This window comes from Bombina bombina, chromosome 2 (genome assembly GCF_027579735.1).
Source record: "Bombina bombina isolate aBomBom1 chromosome 2, aBomBom1.pri, whole genome shotgun sequence".
Taxonomy (NCBI): domain Eukaryota; kingdom Metazoa; phylum Chordata; class Amphibia; order Anura; family Bombinatoridae; genus Bombina; species Bombina bombina.
The window spans coordinates 1,047,692,355-1,047,711,632 of NC_069500.1; the positions used below are offsets into that span (position 1 = coordinate 1,047,692,355).

General features: G+C 31.5%; 1 protein-coding gene across 1 annotated transcript in view; it reads left to right on the plus strand.

Moving 5' to 3' along the window:
- PCDH10 (protocadherin 10) overlaps positions 1-4,889 on the plus strand; it is a 75,318-nt gene extending 70,429 nt beyond the window's left edge. Inside the window, exon 5 of the mRNA XM_053700820.1 lies at positions 3,381-4,889. Within this exon, the coding sequence (XP_053556795.1) occupies positions 3,381-3,400 (20 nt within the window). The 3' untranslated portion in view covers positions 3,401-4,889. The remainder of the gene's footprint in view (positions 1-3,380) is intronic.
- The last annotated feature ends 14,389 nt before the right edge of the window (positions 4,890-19,278 follow it).

The window sequence follows — 19,278 nt, forward strand, 5'->3', positions numbered from 1 at the left end:
CTCACTTACCTACAGCGCTGGTATTACGGGTTTTTACAAACCAGGCGTTAAAAGACAAAAATTGAGCATAGAGCAAAACTTGTGCTCCATACCGCACTTCAATACCAGTGCTGCTTAAGTCAGCGGTAAGCTGGTCATACGTGCTCGTGCACGATTTCCCCATAGACATCAATGGGTAGAGCCGGCTGACACCTGCCAAAAAGCAGCGTAAAACTCAGTAATGCAGCCCCATTGATTCCTATGGGGAAATAAAATTTATGTTTACACCTAACACCCTAACATGAACCCCGAGTCTAAACACCCCTAATCTTACACTTATTAACCCCTAATCTGCTGCATCGACAACACCTGCATTATACTTATTAACCCCTAATCTGCCGCTCCGGACATGGCCGCCACATACATTATATTTATTAACCCATAATCTGCTGCCCCCAACATCACCACCACCTACATTATATTTATTAACCCCTAATCTGCCGCCCCCAATGTCGCCGCAACCTACCTACACTTATTAACCCCTAATCTGCCGCTCCCAACGTCGCAGCCATTATTTTAAATTTATTAACCTCTAAACCTAAGTCTAACACCCCCTAACTTAAATATAATTAAAATAAATCTAAATAAAACCTGCAATTATTAGCTAAATTATTCCTATTTAAAACTAAATACTTACCTATAAAATAAACCCTAAGCTAGCTACAATATAAATAATAGTTACATTGTATCTAGCTTATGCTTTATTTTTATTTTACAGGCAAGTTTGTATTTATTTTAACTAGGTAGAATAGTTATTAAATAGTTATTAACTATTTAATAACTACCTAGCTAAAATAAAGACAAATTTACCTGTAAAATAAAAACTAACCTAAGTTACACTAACACCTAACACTACACTACAATTAAATCAATTACCTACATTAAATACAATTAAATAAATTAAATTAGCTAAATCACAAAAAAACACCACTAAATTACAGAAAATAAAAAAAAAAGTTTTAAAGATATTTAAACTAATTATATCGAATCTAATAGCCCTATCAAAATAAAAAAGTCCCCCCAAAATAAAAAAAAAAACCCTAGCCTAAACTAAACTATCAATAGCCCTTAAAAGGGCCTTTTGCGGGGCATTGCCCCAAAGAAATCAGCTCTTTTACCTGTAAAAAAAAAAATACAAACAACCCCCAACAGTAAAACCCACCACCCACATAACCAACCCCCCAAATAAAACCCTAACTAAAAAAACCTAAGCTCCCCATTCCCCTGAAAATGGCATTTGGATGGGAATTGCCCTTAAAAGGGCATTTAGCTCTATTGCAGGCCCAAAGCCCTAACCTAAAAAATAAAGCCACCCAATACACCCTTAAAAAAATCCTAACACTAACCCCCGAAGATTCACTTACCAGGAGAAGTCTTTATCCAAGCGGCAAGATGTCCTCAACAAAGCCGGCAGAAGTGGTCCTCCAGATGGGCAAAAGTGGTCCTCCAGATGGGCAGAAGTCTTCATCCAGACGGCATCTTCTATCTTCATCCTTCCGGCACGGAGCGGGTCCATCTTCAAGACATCCGACGAGGAGCATCCTCTAAATCTGACGGACTAACGACGAATGAAGGTACCTTTAAATGATGTCATCGAAGATGGCGTTCCTTAGATTCTGATTGGCTGATAGAATGCTATCAGCCAATCGGAATTAAGGTAGAAAAAATCCTATTGGTTGATGCAATCAGCCAATAGGATTGAACTTCAATCCTATTGGCTGATTGGATCAGCCAATAGGATTGAGCTCGCATTCTATTGGCTGTTCCAATCAGCCAATGGAATGCAAGCTCAATCCTATTGGCTGATCCAATCAGCCAATAGGATTTTTTCTACCTTTATTCCGATTGGCTGATAGAATTCTATCAGCCAATCGGAATCTAAGGGATGCCATCTTGGATGATGTCATTTAAAGGTACCTTCATTCATCGTTAGTCCATCGGATGAAGAGGATGCTCCGCGTCGGATGTCTTGAAGATGGAACCGCTCTGCGCCGGAAGGATGAAGATAGAAGATGCCGTCTGGATGAAGACTTCTGCCTATCTGGAGCACCACTTATGCCCATCTGGAGGACTACTTCTGCCGGCTTCATTGAGGACATCTTGCCGCTTGGATTAAGACTTCTCCCTGTAAGTGAATCTTCGGGGGTTAGTGTTAGGATTTTTTTAAGGGTGTATTGGGTGAGTTTATTTTTTAGGTAAGGGTTTTGGGCCTCCAATCGAGCTAAATGCCCTTTTAAGGCAATGCCCATCCAAATGCCCTTTTCAGGGTAATGGGGAGCTTTGGTTTTTTTAGTTAGGGTTTTATTTGGAGGGTTGGTTGTGTGGGTGGTGGGTTTTACTGTTAGGGGGTTGTTTGTATTTTTTTTACAGGTAAAAGAGCTGATTTCTTTGGGACAATGCCCTGCAAAAGGCCCTTTTAAGGCTATTGATTGTTTAGTTTAGGCTAGGGTTTTTTTTATTTTGGGGGGGCTTTTTTTATTTTGATAGAGCTATTAGTTTAGGTGTAATTAGTTTAAATATTGTAATTTGTTTTTTATTTTCTGTAATTTAGTATTTTTTTGTGATTTAGCTAATTTAATTTAATTTATTTAATTATATTTAATTTAGGGAATTGATTTAATTGTAGTGTAGTGTTAGGTGTTAGTGTAACTTAGGTTAGGTTTTATTTTACAGGTAAATATGTATTTTTTTAGCTAGGTAGTTATTAAATAGTTAATAACTATTTAGTAACTATTCTACCTAGTTAAAATAAATACAAACTTGCCTGTAAAATAAAAATTAAGCCTAAGCTAGATACAATGTAACTATTAGTTATATTGTAGCTAGCTTAGGGTTTATTTTATAGGTATCAGTCCCATAGAAAAAAGACTTTACGAACTTTACATAAGTCGGTTTGCGGTAAGACCAAAGACGTGTGCGGTGCCCCTAAACCTGCAAGACTCGTAATACCAGCGGTAGGGAAAAAGCAACGTTAGGACCTGTTAATGCTGCTTTTTCATCTTAACGCAAAACTCATAATCTAGCCGATTGTTTCTTGGTTTCTAATGATTTTAGTTGAACAGGCATGTAAGCTTTTCAAATATTTGGATTGTACTAATATTAAATTCCCTATAAGTTATACATTTAAAAATGTATTACAGTTCAAGCAGCAATAATAGAATAAAGTATATTTTACAATTGTTTCTGAGCTTAATTTATTTAGTATGTTGTCATTTTCTTTGGTTGTAGCACGTGATCTTTCCATTACATATATGACTGTCCCTGATGTTGAAAAATATATGTTAGACATCTTTGTTGTTTTCTAATATCTGTATCCTTTTTTTTAATTATTATTTCTACAGCACGGAAAAGAATATGCTAGTCAAATCTACAGGACTTACCTGAAGCAGCATGATTTGCACAAGTTGACCAACAAAAGCATCAACTTTTCAACTTCACTATTGTGGCCATCAAGTGGGATATGACAGAAGGAATATAAGTCTGCTGCTGAAGACATGGCCAAAACTAGGACCTTACTGCTCTCAGCAGGCCTGAGATATGAGTTGAAATGTGAAAAACTGTAGAAACTGTAAGTGGCAACTAACCTTGCCACTCTTATCAGTGTGTGCCTGTTTACAGCACTATATATCTTTCTTTCTCCAAAACGTCACTGAGCCCTTTAGATGTTTATATACACCACAAGAAGCCAATCGTACAGATAGAACATGTGCATTATAAATGCGATATCACTGTTTTAAAATCTTGACTGTTTTATATTATTATTATTATTATTTTTCTCGGTGATCAAGTGTTTCCTAAATTACCCCAACTTTACAAGAAAAATTGTGATCATGTTATTTTCACCAGTGGGTATTAAAATGTTGTTTATCTATAGACCCACTAAAATATCAAAGACATTATGTAGTTTATACACCTTGTTGCAAAGTGTTTACTGTACTATTTCAAAGCTTCTAAATAAATATAAGTATATATATATATAAATATAAATATATATATATATTATAATTTTCTGAACAAGTGGTACAATTAAGTTGCTTTATAAAGGGATTCATATAGCCCACATTATAAACACTAAGACATAATTCTGATCCTAAATAATTTATTCTTAATGTAATTATTAAATTATGTTTCTTAATGTTAGATTTGGACCAATTCCTGTTCAACCAGTTAAAAGAAGCTGTAAGCTACATCAATTTGTACGGAACTTTCAATACCAAAGATGCAGCTTTCCAGACTGAGCACTATGACCTTTCATGGCATATTTTGATCTTCCTTATTTTGACTTTGTGGCTATTAATTTTACTATTAAAAATGCGTTTTATAAAAAAGAAAAATATAAATTGATCTGTATATGTTGTTAAAACACAACTCTGGTTATTCTGTACAGTTTGAAATTGTAAAATATGTATCTGAAAATAACTATTTTGAAAATTAGCCCCAAACCATATAACTTATACGTATCTTTCTCTAGCATAGTTTTGTGGTAACAAAAAAAATATATATATATATCTTCTAATCCTGCCTAGAAATGTTTTTTATTAGATCATGAAACATAGTGTTTTTCAACTCATTTTTTTACACAGCAAAATTTGAAAATTAGGACCATGTCACATTATTAAACACTTCATTATTATCTCTGTCTATGATAATATTTTTCCATGATTTAAATTGTATATATATATATATATATATAGATATATATATGAAGAGAAGTAATATGTTTTATTAAAGACTCAAGTGACTCATAAGGACAATCATTAAAAAGGCAATTAAACTTCCATGTCAACAAAGTTCAGCTATCATAAAAAAATATTAAACATGTGATTTTTATTTCTTTTATTTTTCCATAATGCAGTGTGTGCTTTGTAATTTTTTTGTCAGATTTTCCCTGTTGTAAATGTGACAAAATATTCAGAACACCAGTTACATATTTGCAGACATGACATTCAAAACACAGTTTTGGTGATTACATTGGATACAATAATTAAGTTTGGGAGGATTGGTTGTTTTGAAAATGTATTATTATTAAATCAGCAATATATTTCACAGGTTGTTGAGAATGAGGTCTATATCAAAAGAGTACAAAAGACAGAATGCCGAAATCCGGAAGTTCTAAATTCCGAAACTTAAAAATGCTGACACAACATAATCCCGAATTTTAAAATGGTGAAAAAAAATAAAATCCCTCACTTGTAAATTACCGAAAACCAAAATCCCTAAATTCCAAGGGGGTGTCCCGCTGATCCTCTGGCATCCACCCCAAGTGAACCTTGAAACCCCCAGGCGGAGGCAAACTGATAGTGAAGATGGGGACATCATAGCACATCGTATCTATAGGTTTTTTTAAATTTAGGGATTTTGCATTTTCGGGATTTTTTCATTTTGGGATTTTGTTCTTTCTGCATTTTGCTTTTCGGGATTTTAGACATTCGGGATTATAATGATCTTTCTGGATTTCAACATTTTGTTTTATGGTATTAAGGATTTTGAGTTTTGGTATTTTTATTGCCTCCCTTGAGAATGATGTATATGTTAACCATTAAATATACACGTCTCAGCAACAACAATTTATATAGAAAATATTTAATACTTATGGAAGTTATTTGGGAAATTTTGCAAACTACAACTGTTGATAATTATAAAAAAATATTATTTGTATTTTTATTTATTTATAAATTTATTTTCATAAAAGAAAGTAAATTGGCTTTTTTTTACTGTTAGTCTACAGTTCATTGCTCACAGATATAAATACATGAATAACAATAGGGATTTAGAATATTTACTATTTTAAAACTACATGTAAGGGGAATTTCAAATGCACAGTAGTGCATTTTATATTTGAATAAAAGTATTTGCAAAAATACCTTTTAAACTTTCTCATAGCTTTTTTAAACTTTCTCATAGCTTTAGTGATAACCTTTACTGTGCATGGCACCTGCTAGGTAGGTGGTAGAGTGCACACTTACATTCCTTTCTAGCACTGGTTTTGAGGGCTGATGATGTCATGCTGTGCATTGCTGCCAGCACTCGAAACAAGCACAAGAGGGCAATATTAGTTCAAGAAACTTATAATTTGTAATCAAATTATAAATGTACTGTTGTGTATTTCAAATGTTTTTAATGTCCTTTTAGGGTTTAGAAAATATATTGCTTATGTTAAAAAAAATAAAAAATATTTGTGTTTAAAGGGACAGTAAACACCTTGTAATTACAGCATTTTTCTGCCCTCTTGCAAAAAGCTAAAATACTTTGTTAGTTTGAAAATGTTTGGGATGCATTATCACCTTGTTTTCTGCAATTGTTGCTTAGTAGCCAAACTCCACCCACCACTTGCCTTATTTGGACGAGCGTATACTTACGTGTTACTGGAGTAGAGAAGGCTAGCCATGGTCAATATGTAAACAAACTCTCACATTTTGCAACTCTTATCAGTTAATTTCTACTAAAACCAATTATGGACAAGGGTGGCAGCTTTATGCTGGTAAAGCCTGCAATATACAGACTTAAAGGGACAGTAAATCCCAAAAATGTTCTTTCATTATTTAGATAGAGAATACAATTTTAAAAAAGTTTCCAATTTACTTCTATTATCAAATTTGCTTCCTTCTCATTTTATTCTTTGTTAAAAGGATACCTAGGTAGGTAGCGTGCACATACCTAAAGCACTACATGACAGGAAATAGTGCTGCCATCTAGTGCTGCTGCTGATGTATAACATTGTTGTAAAACTGCTGCCATATAGTGCTGTAGGCAGGTGCACACTCATGAGCTTACATCCCAGCTTTTCAACAAAAGATAAGAAGAAAATGAAGACAATTTGATAACAGAAGTAAATTGGAAAGTTGTTTAAAATCGTATGTTCTATATAATTCATGAAAGAAAATACGTGGGTTTTATTTCCCTTTAAATTATACATTTTGTATTATAATCTCAAAGTGTTAACTGCCCCTTTTATGTTGGTAAAATACAGAAAGCAATGAAGGAATATGTTCAAATGTATTAAAATGGGAATTCCTGAGAACAGACTGTGTTTGCCAGGCCTTCTATTACAGACTGTATTAGCTAGGCCCTTCCATCACACAAAATAACAGTTTTAGCAGAGATTTATTAAAGAAAATTGTTTCAGTCTTGACGTAAATATGATCATATTAGTGATAAATTAGATGCCTATATGATGCCTGGGCAATGAGATTCTGCTCAGCTGAAAATGCTGCAGTAATTTCATATTCCATTTTGCTTTGCATATAAATTCATACGATAACTTGTGTTTCTTACAACTTGAATGCTTTCATTTTTTTCTAGATTTTTCAAGCCAAATCAATATGTTGTTTTTTTTCATTTATTACACCAAATTTTAAATATGGTTTATAATAAGCTAACAATACTGGTGCTAAACTGCTTTTTCCTCTTTATATAGTCTCTTGCATTCTTCCATGGAGTGCACAATTCCGCAGTGCAAACATGATCATGTGTTAATCTCAGCTCATGAATGGTTTAGATTTGATTAAAATGAGTTATTTGATAAATACAAATATGTGTTTGGGTACACATTATGATAAAGAATAGAAGACAATTGCCCTTTTCCTATTATGACAAACTTGTGCCAGTATCACTATACTCTGAGAATTTAAGGGGTTATTTTATTTATCAAATTGTGAATGATTATAAGATCCAAATTTAGTTATGCTGTGCATGATCTCATGACATGGTTTTTTGAGGTGTGACTATTCACAAAAAAATCATTGATTTTGTTCAAAGACATTTATTAATCATTTTCAAAATTTGAGTTCTATCATAAAAACATAATTGTTTAGCTTCAGAATACAATGTCAGCTGACTACTGAATACATTGAATAAGTATCCCAACTTTATTTTATATTTTGTAGAGATCAGTATCAGTAAATCAGTTACATCAATTTTCATTTGCTTATTTAGCTTAGCAAGATGCCCAAGATATCAGAAAGTTATTTGGGTTTTTATTCTAATTTTTTTCACTCTGCTTATTAACATATGGTCATTTTTTCTAATGTTTAAAATCAATTTAATGATGTTTATTAATGAGATATGAAATACAATTTTTTTTTCATGATTCAGATAGAGCATGCTAGTTTAATCTATTTTCTAATTTACTCCTATTATCATTTTTTTCTTTTTTCTCTGGGAATCTTTTTTTTGAAAAGCAGGAATGTAAGCATAATAGATGGCCAATTTTTGGTTCAGCACCGAGTAGCACTTGCTGATTGGTGGCTAAATTTGACAAATGCATCCATTAATTTTAATTTAATGATTTTATCATTGATTTCAGCCTGCACAAATATGTTTGTAACATTTAGGTTTTTTTCCAGGTAAGAAATCATAATCTTGGCTATTGTGATTTAGATTTGTGTTTCATTATTTTCTGTGATGTTTTTTCCACTTTTTATTATTTTTTTTATTTTTTTGCATATGATTTATACAATTAGCCTATTGCAAATAGATAAAAAAAAAGTAAGTATCTATACACTTCCTAATGGCCTTAAACAGCAATTTGCATATTTATATCAGGATCAGTTGTTTTTTACTTTATTTTTGTACATTAATTTCATGGGTATAATATATATATTATTTTACAATTAATTTGTTTTATTTTACCTTTTGTGCTTTGTGACATTTTTTATTTTAATTTAAGAGACATGCCATGGATTCCAGGATTCCAACAAATTATTTGTACAAATTGAAAAATAATTAAAGTTAATCATAGTGTAAAACTAAAATTATCTCAGTTATAAACTAAATACTTGAAGCAGTCAAAGTCTGAAACTATTTTATTTAACATTTTGACATTTAAAAGACTGATTCTCTAAAATGCAGTTAATTATACAGATACATCAAATTATTAATTAGAATTCAAAATTATTAAAACTCTCCAAAAAGAAAAGCATTCATGTCAGAATTACCCTTCAAACATTTTATAGTTAATATTGGAATTGATATTGCCAATCCCTCTACAGAAGGACAATTTTAGGTTTAAATTAAATTGTAATTCACCAAAGAACAATTTTGTATTAATTTGCCCATCACATAATTTATACATTTATGATCAAATCTGTTATAAATATTTACACAAAGAGGAACATGCCATTTAAAAAAAAAAAATCATTTTGTCAACATTTAATTTAAAGTTTTCCATGAGAGGATTGCATGGTATTACAGTTATTATGTTCTGTCATGTAATATTATTTTTATACGTAATTCCCTGAACAAAAATGTTAAAGGCATCTGTATTCCATTAGTTAGGTCCATTAACATGGAAAAAAATAGTCTTTAATACTGTAGTGTATTAAAATGTATTGCCTAGAGTTTTTTTTCTAGGGAATTAAACAGTAGTAGATTTTCATTCAGAGGCATATTCTGCACAACAGTTTTTGATATCTCTTTAAATGACCAGAAAAGTACATTTTAATGAGAAAATTGCTTCAGAATGCCCCCCCCCAGAAGGAAAACAACACCTTATAAGACTCCTTAGCAAGGACTTCATTATTTACTTAATAAGAAATCTTTACTTTTTACAATGATTAATACATGCTAGATATAGTGATGTATGCAAAGAAAAGATTAGCTTTAGAATAATATATGCAGATGTATTTTTTTTTGCAATTATATTAGTTGTTTAAATATTGAAAATATAAGAAAAGTGTTCTTTTTATCTCTGTTTGTGCAAACAAGGCTGTGTGAAAACCCTTTTGGACCATACTCTGCTCCACACAGTCTTGTTTGGATAGTCACTGCTATTTCATGTTTTATTTGTTACCTAATTGTAACTAAACACAATTAAACATTTGATATTACAAAATCATAATGTTAATTATCCCTTTAAAAAAGTGCTCAATCCAATGTTCATGTGGCTTTTTTTTGTGCTTTTGTTACTGGTGCATTTTGTTATGAATTTTCATTTGTAATTTTATATTTTGTGTTGATTTAGGGTATTTTGCAGTCTTTATATACATTTTTCATATTTTCTGTCACAGCTTTACTTTATCATATTGTCTCTGCACTACATACATTGAAAAGTTACCTATTATTGTCAATATATGACCATGGTTTCTTACCTCAGGCTTTTTGTGATCCTATTTTTATGTTCTGACATTTTAGGTGCTTTGTTATGTAAAAACTATCTATTTTAGTTTAAGTAGAGTGTTCTTGTTATGTTTTCAGAATTAGGTTACCTTTTTTTCTTGAACAGGAAATTGAAAAACTAACTTGTGATGATAAGTATCTCTTCCCTTTTTGCCCTACATTTTCATTAGTTTTCACAATAATGTGTTTTACTTTTTTATTTGAAATTTTTCTACTATCCTATTATTTTAATTGCTATTGACTGTGCATGAAGAGGGAGTTAAGAATATGAAAAAATATCTATGATTACAACAATTTCCTTATATTGGTCCCACCCTTTTGCAGCAGCATTTTGTTGAATGCTATGAAGGTAAAGGAATCAAGAAAATTAAGTTATTATAATTATAAGGTCTATGAGCAAAGATGTGACATTCCAACTGAATTAGATGAAAATAGGTGAGGTTGCTTAAAGGGACATTCTAATTCAACAATATTATTGTTTAAAAATATATTACCCAAAGGGGACCTTTGACAGTTTCTACCCATTCCCCAGTTTTGCACAACCAACATGGTTATATTAATACACTTTTACCTCTGTGAATACCTTGTATATAAGCCTTATCAGACTGCCTCCTTATCTCAGTTCTTGAATTTTAGACAATTTGTGCAGATTCATGGATAACTCCATGGGAGTGAGTACAATGTAATCTATATGGCTCACATGAACGAGCAGTATCTTGCTGTGAAGAGCCATACAAATGCCCTGAGATAAGAGGCAGCCTGCAGGTGGTTTGAAACAGGCAGAAATGTGGATGTTTAAGGTTTATAAGGTATATTAATATAACAATGTTGGTTGTGCTATGCTTGGGAGTGGGTAGTAAAGGTGTTATTTTTTTAAACATTAATAATTTTGGAGTTTTAAACACAGCTATGTCATCAGCCAAAGTTTAGCAATGTACGTAAATTCTAGCGAATTAAGCTGTTTTGACTTACTTAAGCAACTTGTCATGATTTTACTTTTATGTTCTAATTGAACATTAAATATATAATTGCATATGATATTTTTATTTGACCATTTATCATTATTACATTTTACATTTTTTATTATTATTAATAAAAAAATATTTTGAATTTAATATAATATTTAATTTAATACATATATATTAATTTAAAATACAATAACCACAACAATTGTAAGTAGAATGTGTTTATTTCATGACATTTCAGACATGAAGGGTTTTTTGCAATTTATTCATTTTATTTAATTAACACTCACTGTTCAAGTTGATATAATATTATTTATGCCTCTATTTTTTAACCTTCACACCTGAGACTTGCTAATTTTAGATTATTAAAGTGCCATAAAATATTTTGAGTTATTTGAATATTATAAAATGGTCAACTGAGGTAAAACATTGTGTGAAAATAAGTATAAAAAGTATTTTAATAACATTTCCAAAAATCTGTAAAGTTACTTACACATTAGTGTTGCCAAATGTAGTCTGCTCCATCCCTTTTCTCAGTGTTTGTGAAAGCTTCAGCATTATACTGTGCACTGCTTTGGTGACTCTGCCCCTACCGTGCACATGCACAAGTGCATTCTTCAGAAACTATGGCCTTGATAGCACCTTCTATATTTGGAAATGCCCAGGGGAGAGCTTGCTGCAAACAAAACAATGCCTGAATTAAAGTGGTTTATGGGGTTAAAAAAAATTTGCAGGTAAGTTTTGGCTGCATTAAATATTTATAAACTTATGTTAGTTCATATTGTTTTATGTCCCTTTAAGTGCTAAATACAGCAACTTAGGAAGGAGATGGAAATCATGCAAATTGAAACACCCAGTTTAGATAAAACGTTATCTGGATTTAATTTGGTCTTAAGACCGATGCTGCTTATCTAGTGTTGCAGAATTGCCTGTGTGAGCCTGCACCTCAGGGCCTCCAAAGCTGCATCCTCAGTTTAAAAAATGTAGCTCTTGGGCTTAGACATTTGAGAAAATCTAACTTGGAGATCTTTCTCCAAGTTGCGTATTTCAGCCAACTTTATACTATTTAGTTTACAGTCATGGGCATTATATAATCTCTTTCACATATATATTTTTTTTTAATCTGACATAGTGTTTTTTTTTTTTAAGTTTTATAGTCTAAATATCTAAACAAACTGTTAAAATATCAGAATCTAGCATTTCCTCCCCTATTAACTATGTACATGATGTGCTTTTTCAGATATTTTTATAATTCAATTTATATTTACAAAATAGTTAGAAGAGGCAAATCTGAATAATATTGCTTCCTGTTTGCCAAATGATAATGATAGTGTTACTCATCCATGTTACTTTGCATATGTGAAATTAATATTCCTGTTTCTAATAATATTCATAAAAGTTATCTTATACTGTTATTTGCTCCATCTAATGCTAAACTTCTAATGCTAAAGTTTAATTTTCATGTGAAAATATACCAATTACTAGTGAAAGTTTCTTATAGCAGATAGCCTTTGGCAATAACAAATACATGCAGAATTACTAATATTTTAAATAATAGCACTTTTTATATTGACACGTGTAATATTACAGATTTTACTGACACTTTTACATTTTTGTAAGTGGTTTTCCAGTACAAAACCCCCCAAAACAAAACAATTATTTGTCACCACATTATCTACTATGTTAAATTAAAATCTTATCATGGATGACCAGATTGTCAAAGATATTTATTTTTTAGATACATATTGGTAAAAAAAAATATTATCACAGCATCCTCCTGTTCTTTATTTGACTGAAATATGTTTCCACACTATAGTGATAAATGATATATTTAATAAAACAATAAAACTGAGGATAAGTTGAAGATCAAACATCTTTGGAAATTGTTTGAATTAGAAACCAAAATTCCACTGTGAAAGAAAACTTCCATCTAAAAACATAGTAAAAATGTATCATTCGCTTTTTTAGTATAAATCATAAAAATATATTTTTACTGATAGTGCTACAAAAAATCAAGAAACATATTACTTTGTGTGTACTATTTTAGTGTAAATTTGTTTTTTGTTAATACTTAAAACATGACTGTAATTGAATGTTATGTTTATATTACTAGTATTAATATTTTAATGTGTTCATAAATATTCTAGTTTCTTGATTGCAAATCAAAACGTATTTTATATTACATCATAGATTTTACTGTTTTATCAGGTTTATTTTTATAACTCCATTCTAACACTACTCGTTCACTGTATATTATAATCTAATAAAAAATAAAGTAGATAATTATTTTTCAGATTATTGATCAAATTAGTAAAATGGATTATTATGTCATTTTGTTTGTGTTTATTGTTTTATATGAGTATATTTGAGTATGAAAAAAAAATCTTATTATGATCCTTTTCACTTTTTATTTAGATATGCTTTGTTGAGATTTACTTCTATGTAGTGTTTTATGTTCACAAAAGAAGCTAGTAGATTCATGACAGAATATTTTAATTTAAGTGCATTATTTCACACCTCTAATTTTAATAAGGAAAATAAAAATGGTAAACGTATTTGTATACCCTTCTTCATTAACTCTTCTTACTCTTCACTTTTATCATAGAAAATATTTAAAGAAAAAATGCTTGACAATATAAATGTTAGTAAAATGATATGACCAGCATAAATCAAGGTTTCATGCTCATCCAGTCCTCTTTATGGTTTAGTTATTTGAAGATACCAGGAAGTAAAATAAAAGTGGCAGATTCTAAGCAGGTGTATAACCTAAGTAATGAAATTGTATTTGTTCCCATTTAGAGATAATATGAGATGTACACATAAGTTTAATGAAAATATTTGACACTAGTATTTACAAATTACATTAGAAGAATTTCAAAAGTATACACCAAAATATTAGGAAAAGTGTGAAGAGTGAAATAGAATACTCTACTACTATAAAATATGTTTTATTTGGAATCATAGTGAAGAGAATTTTTTATTAAATTAGATCATTCCATTTTGGTGCAATAAAGATGTAATTTAATTTAAATAACTGTAAAATTTTTCATGCAATAATTAGAATAGTTAAATCTAATCTTTACATTTTAGAAATTCATATATTTTGTCTCCACAAAATGTATAAAAAACGTATTAAGCCACAATTAACCAAATACGTATTTTACCTAATGAATTATGGTCAAGAGATTACCTAAACTGCAGCTTTCTTGACACATCCTTTTTCTCATGGGTAGAGGAGGTTTTGTTTGTTTGAGTGAATGTGTCAACATATTGAAGAGAAATGCATTGGGTTCCAGGTTATATTTAAAAAAAAAAAATAAAAAAAAAATGAATCTTCAGTATTATCGCCCTCTCTTTGTATATATAATTTTATTTTTACTATGTATGTTAATATATGTTTCAATACCCTAAAATACTGCAGAACATAGCATCATTTATGTTGTGCATATTTTCTAAAAGTCACCCACCGCACTTTCCTTTTTGAAAATGATTGATGGAGTAATTCAACTGCAGCTGTTTCCAATCTGTCATCCAGCAGTATTTCCTCTGGTACTGAGTGAATAAAGCTTTACATGAACAGCAAGAACACCACGAGGTATGTGTACCCAGCCCATGTATACCAAGGATCATGAGGGATAGAATTGAGCTGTAGGCCCTTTTTGATATGAATAGGTTCAAAATTCAAAGACAAAAAATCTATCAATTATGTTCCATCTTCAAGATATGATGTAAAAACAAAAGGCCTAGATAACCAGACCTAGTATATTTGATAACCTGCTTTCACGTTGTAGTCTCCAGTCAACTAAGGTTATAGTCAGGTTATTTAGGTTCCAGTTAACTAAGGTTATAGTCAGAGGGATTGCACAATATACTTTTTCTGATGTCCTAATTGCAACCAGATGCAAGATAATGATTTCATTCTCAAAAACAGTGAAGGAATGTAGAAGACACGAAAACGAAAACTATTTCTGGTAGGTCAGATTCCCAACATCCTAAGTTTGCTTAATTGCAGTAGTGTAAGCTCCCCCCAACAAACAAACAAAAATCATATAAAGGAGTAGTAAATATTTTTATTCTATCAATGTTCAAATTAATGGTGCCTACAGTTTAAAGCAAACAAACATAAATGCACCCTTTCCTGACAGCACACATGAGTCTTACATATGGAGGCATTCTGCTGTATGTCAGAACTGCAAAATGCATTGTTTTACATTAATAGATTGTGAAAAAAAATTAACATTTTTATTTTTTATATATATTATTTTTCTTCAAGTTTTAAACAAACAAAAAATATGAGCATACAAAATAAAATGTGATACAGTAAACACATACCAAGTGGTATGCTATCTTGCTAAACAACAAACAACAAAAATATCCAAACAGTGTAATGAGAGAAAGATTGACTGGTTACCTATAAATGTCACATATGTCCTGTTGGTTAGATTTTCACGGAAATAAAAATGCTTTTGTATGAAAATAACAAAATAGATGTACAGGTGATATCTTTAACAGCTAAGTAATAGTGGATACAATTGCAAGCTTTCAGGACACTGAGATCCCTTTGTCAAACATTTTTATTTACAAATCAAGCTCAGTCATATTTATATACAGTTTAGAGGATAAAGCTGTAAGGTATATTTATTTAGAAATGACAAATGTAAAGTATGAACATTTGCCGTGATGTAGCTGTAAGGTCAGAGCCTTTGAAAGGTTTCAGAGGGATGTGTGAAGTGTTTGTGAATCCTGGACATGATTACAAAGATGTGCAAAAGAAAGTGGTAAACACTCAGAGTGCAGGATCATGTTGTATTTTATTTGTGAAGAGACTGACTGTCTCCAGTGTTTGTGTGTGTGTGTGTGTGTGTGGGGTAATATAACAGATATCTGTATGATAAAACTTTTACTAAAAATTATTTAGATATTAGGACATAGATAAATTTTCCATGTCCTTCGGAAACATATGAATTCATAAAGTCATCGGTCAGGTTCCACCCTGAATTGAAAGAGTCAAACAGGCTTATGAATTTTTTTTCCCAAATCCGTCTTTCCCTTTGCGATCTGAAGTTCCTTTTCAGTATTGTTACTCTCAAAACCTGGAGATTGTGATGTGGTCTGTTGAAATTTTTTCCTACTGGTTTATCTGTTATTTTATTGGTAATTGTGAAGCAGTGGAGATTCATTCTTTTCCTGAGTTCTTGTTATGTTTCTCCTGTCAGGACAATTGTCCACTAAAATTCACCATTTTGATATTGCATATTAATCATATATGTCTGTGCTATATAATATAGTGTCCCCCAATTGTTGCATTTGTTACAAGCAATGATGTACACCTCATATGATGAACAGTAAGTAAAACATTCCTAGATTCTGTATTCTTCTACTTCGTGGGAGGTGAGATTGTCTCTGTTGTGAGTATGAGGGAGCAGGTTTTGCATGGCTTTTGGTTGCAGGGAAAAGTTCTATTGTCTGTGTTGTATCCTAATTGGCTTTTGGTTACCTTTTTTAAAGTTTGGTGGTTGCCTCTATAAGATGAAGGGTGGATCTGGGAACATTTCTTTTAGTTCTCTGTCCTTGTGGAGAGTTGGATGTAAGTCTGGCAATTTTTATTAAAATATCTAATTGTGGGTTATAGGTTACAACTAGAGGTAACCCGTTATTTTCCATTGTTGGACTTTATTGCAGCAGTTTGTCCCTGGGTATTTTGGTGGCTCTGTGTACTTTTGTTTTCTATTATTCTTGAGTGGTAGTCTTGGTTACTGAATACATTTTTGAGTGATTTTAAATGTCATGTTTGTTTGAGCAAAAACAGATGTATCTTATGGCTTGGCTGGAAATGATGGAGTGTTTTGTGTGTTTTGGATGGAAGCTCTCATATTTTAGATATGAGGGACAGTCTGTGGGTTTGTGATAGATGGAAGTGTGTATGGTATTGTTCTTAATGTAAATAGTGTTGTCCAGAAAATTAATATATGTGGTGGAGTGGTTTTGGGAGAGTTTAATAGTGTGATAGAATTAATTAAATCTCTTGTGGAAATGAATTAATTGTCGCTCGCCTGCTGTCCATATTATTAAAATATCAATATAGCAGAATTATGCCTAGGGTCTCATATTGCAGGTGGATAAAAAAATATTTTCAAGATTTTCCTTGGATAGGTTACCATACTGGGGAGCCATTCTTGTTCCCATAGTGTTCCCATTAAATGTACACCATAGTGAAAAGGAAGTGTTCCACTTATTATATGGCTGAGCTCACCATGGGTAATTTTGGAAAGTTAACTGAAAATAAGAAAATTTGCTTTTGATTACTTGCACAACTCCTAAATATACATCCTGTCATTATAGGTATCTAATTTATAGAAAAGTAAAAATATCTTTCAAGAGAAAGATTCAAGGTAACTTGGGTTAACCAGGTATGCAAATTGGGAACTTCCATCTGCTTTCAATACCTAGAAATGAATTGTTTTGCACTATTGAGTAACACTTAAAGTAGCTTATATTGAAGTTTTGATTGCACTTTAGGAATGATGTTAAATAAGAAAATGTGTGGATATAAAGGCAAATTATAATCTAAAAAGCTTTTTTAATTATAATATAATTTGCTCCCAAAAAGGCTGAATAACACTACATGTCCACCAAATATGATGCATATTACCAAGTTGCCTGCATTAACATTTTTAATTTTTAAGTGTGTTTAACTATAAATATTGCTTTATATGGTTAATGTTAAAATTATATTCTGCCTATTTATTAAAACATGGCTACTAAAGCATATGTTTAATCCCAATAACATCAGTGAAGAGCACTAAAATTATTGATGATGATGATTATTATTTGATTGCATTGCACCATGACATTCTGCAACACTATAAACTATAAACAGAGATATAATAAACAAAAATAGCATTTAAGAAGCAAATTATGTACCATATGAGTTAGTAGAGGGCACTGCCAATTAATGATATATAAGAACAAGTCAGGCCATAGATCATACCTTTTTGTTCAGGTTCCTGGATCACTCTGGTAGGGTCTTTTACTAAGTTCTTCAAAAGGCAAACATTGATTAATTATCATGTTTTACTGCTATCTCAACCACCTAATTTTACCTTAATCTTAGAAAATAAAAGATCAATACAAAATATTTTAGAATGGTTGTAATAAAAATGCTATACTAGCAGCTGTGATATACTGAACTCAATGATAGTAAGATTTCTCATGCCAATTATATTTTGCCCACCATAAAAAGATAAGTTATATAGTAAATTTGTCACATCTATTTACAATTTTTAATATTTACTTCTTTCTCTTGGTATTCTTTGTTGAAAAGTACACTTAGCTAGGCCCAGAAGCAGCAATGCAATACTGAAAGCTAACTAGTAATTGGTGGCTATGCACAAATGTTTCTTGTCATTTGCTCACTACTAGTGCATTTCTGTTCTTTCATGTAACACATTAGAGCAATTTCTTTATTACCTCCCTGATCCTTTGGATTATGAATCTGTCTTTGTCAGCAAGTTGACAACCTAGCCTGCCTTGACCAAGATTCCTTTTATTTCATTGGTTGTCATGTCATGACTCTTATCCAGAAAGTTGAGACAGTGGGGGAGATTTATCAAGCAGCCGATGATGCTTGCTCCACCCGAGGCTTCAGGTCTGCCTGAAACTTAAGTTAAGAAGCAGTGGTCATAAGACTGGTGTTCCTTAACTTGTCCGCCACCTTTAAGGTGGCGGACTGAGATCATCCTGATCAGATAAGATCAGGATGATTGACACCCCCTGCTAGCTAGGCCACGAATGTGCAGGGAGGCAGCATTGCACAAGCATTTTTTGTGAAATACTTGTGCATTGTTAAATGCCGACAGGGAATTATGTCCACCGGTCCTTAATAAATTGACCCCAGTGTGTGCCAATTCACTTGTCAGATGCTGGATCCTTACTTGGACATACACTTAACTGGATATTTGTCTTTCTATTATTTTTTTTTTTTACAAATATATCCAGTGCCGAAAAGAGCCAAATGTAGCAGACCATGGATATTTTCAGCATTTGTTCACTAAGCAAATGTCAAAATGTACATTTCTAGCTTTGACATTTAATTGATGGTGATGATATGTTCAGCATAATTTTTCATTTGGCACAATTCAAGCATCACCAAAAAGGG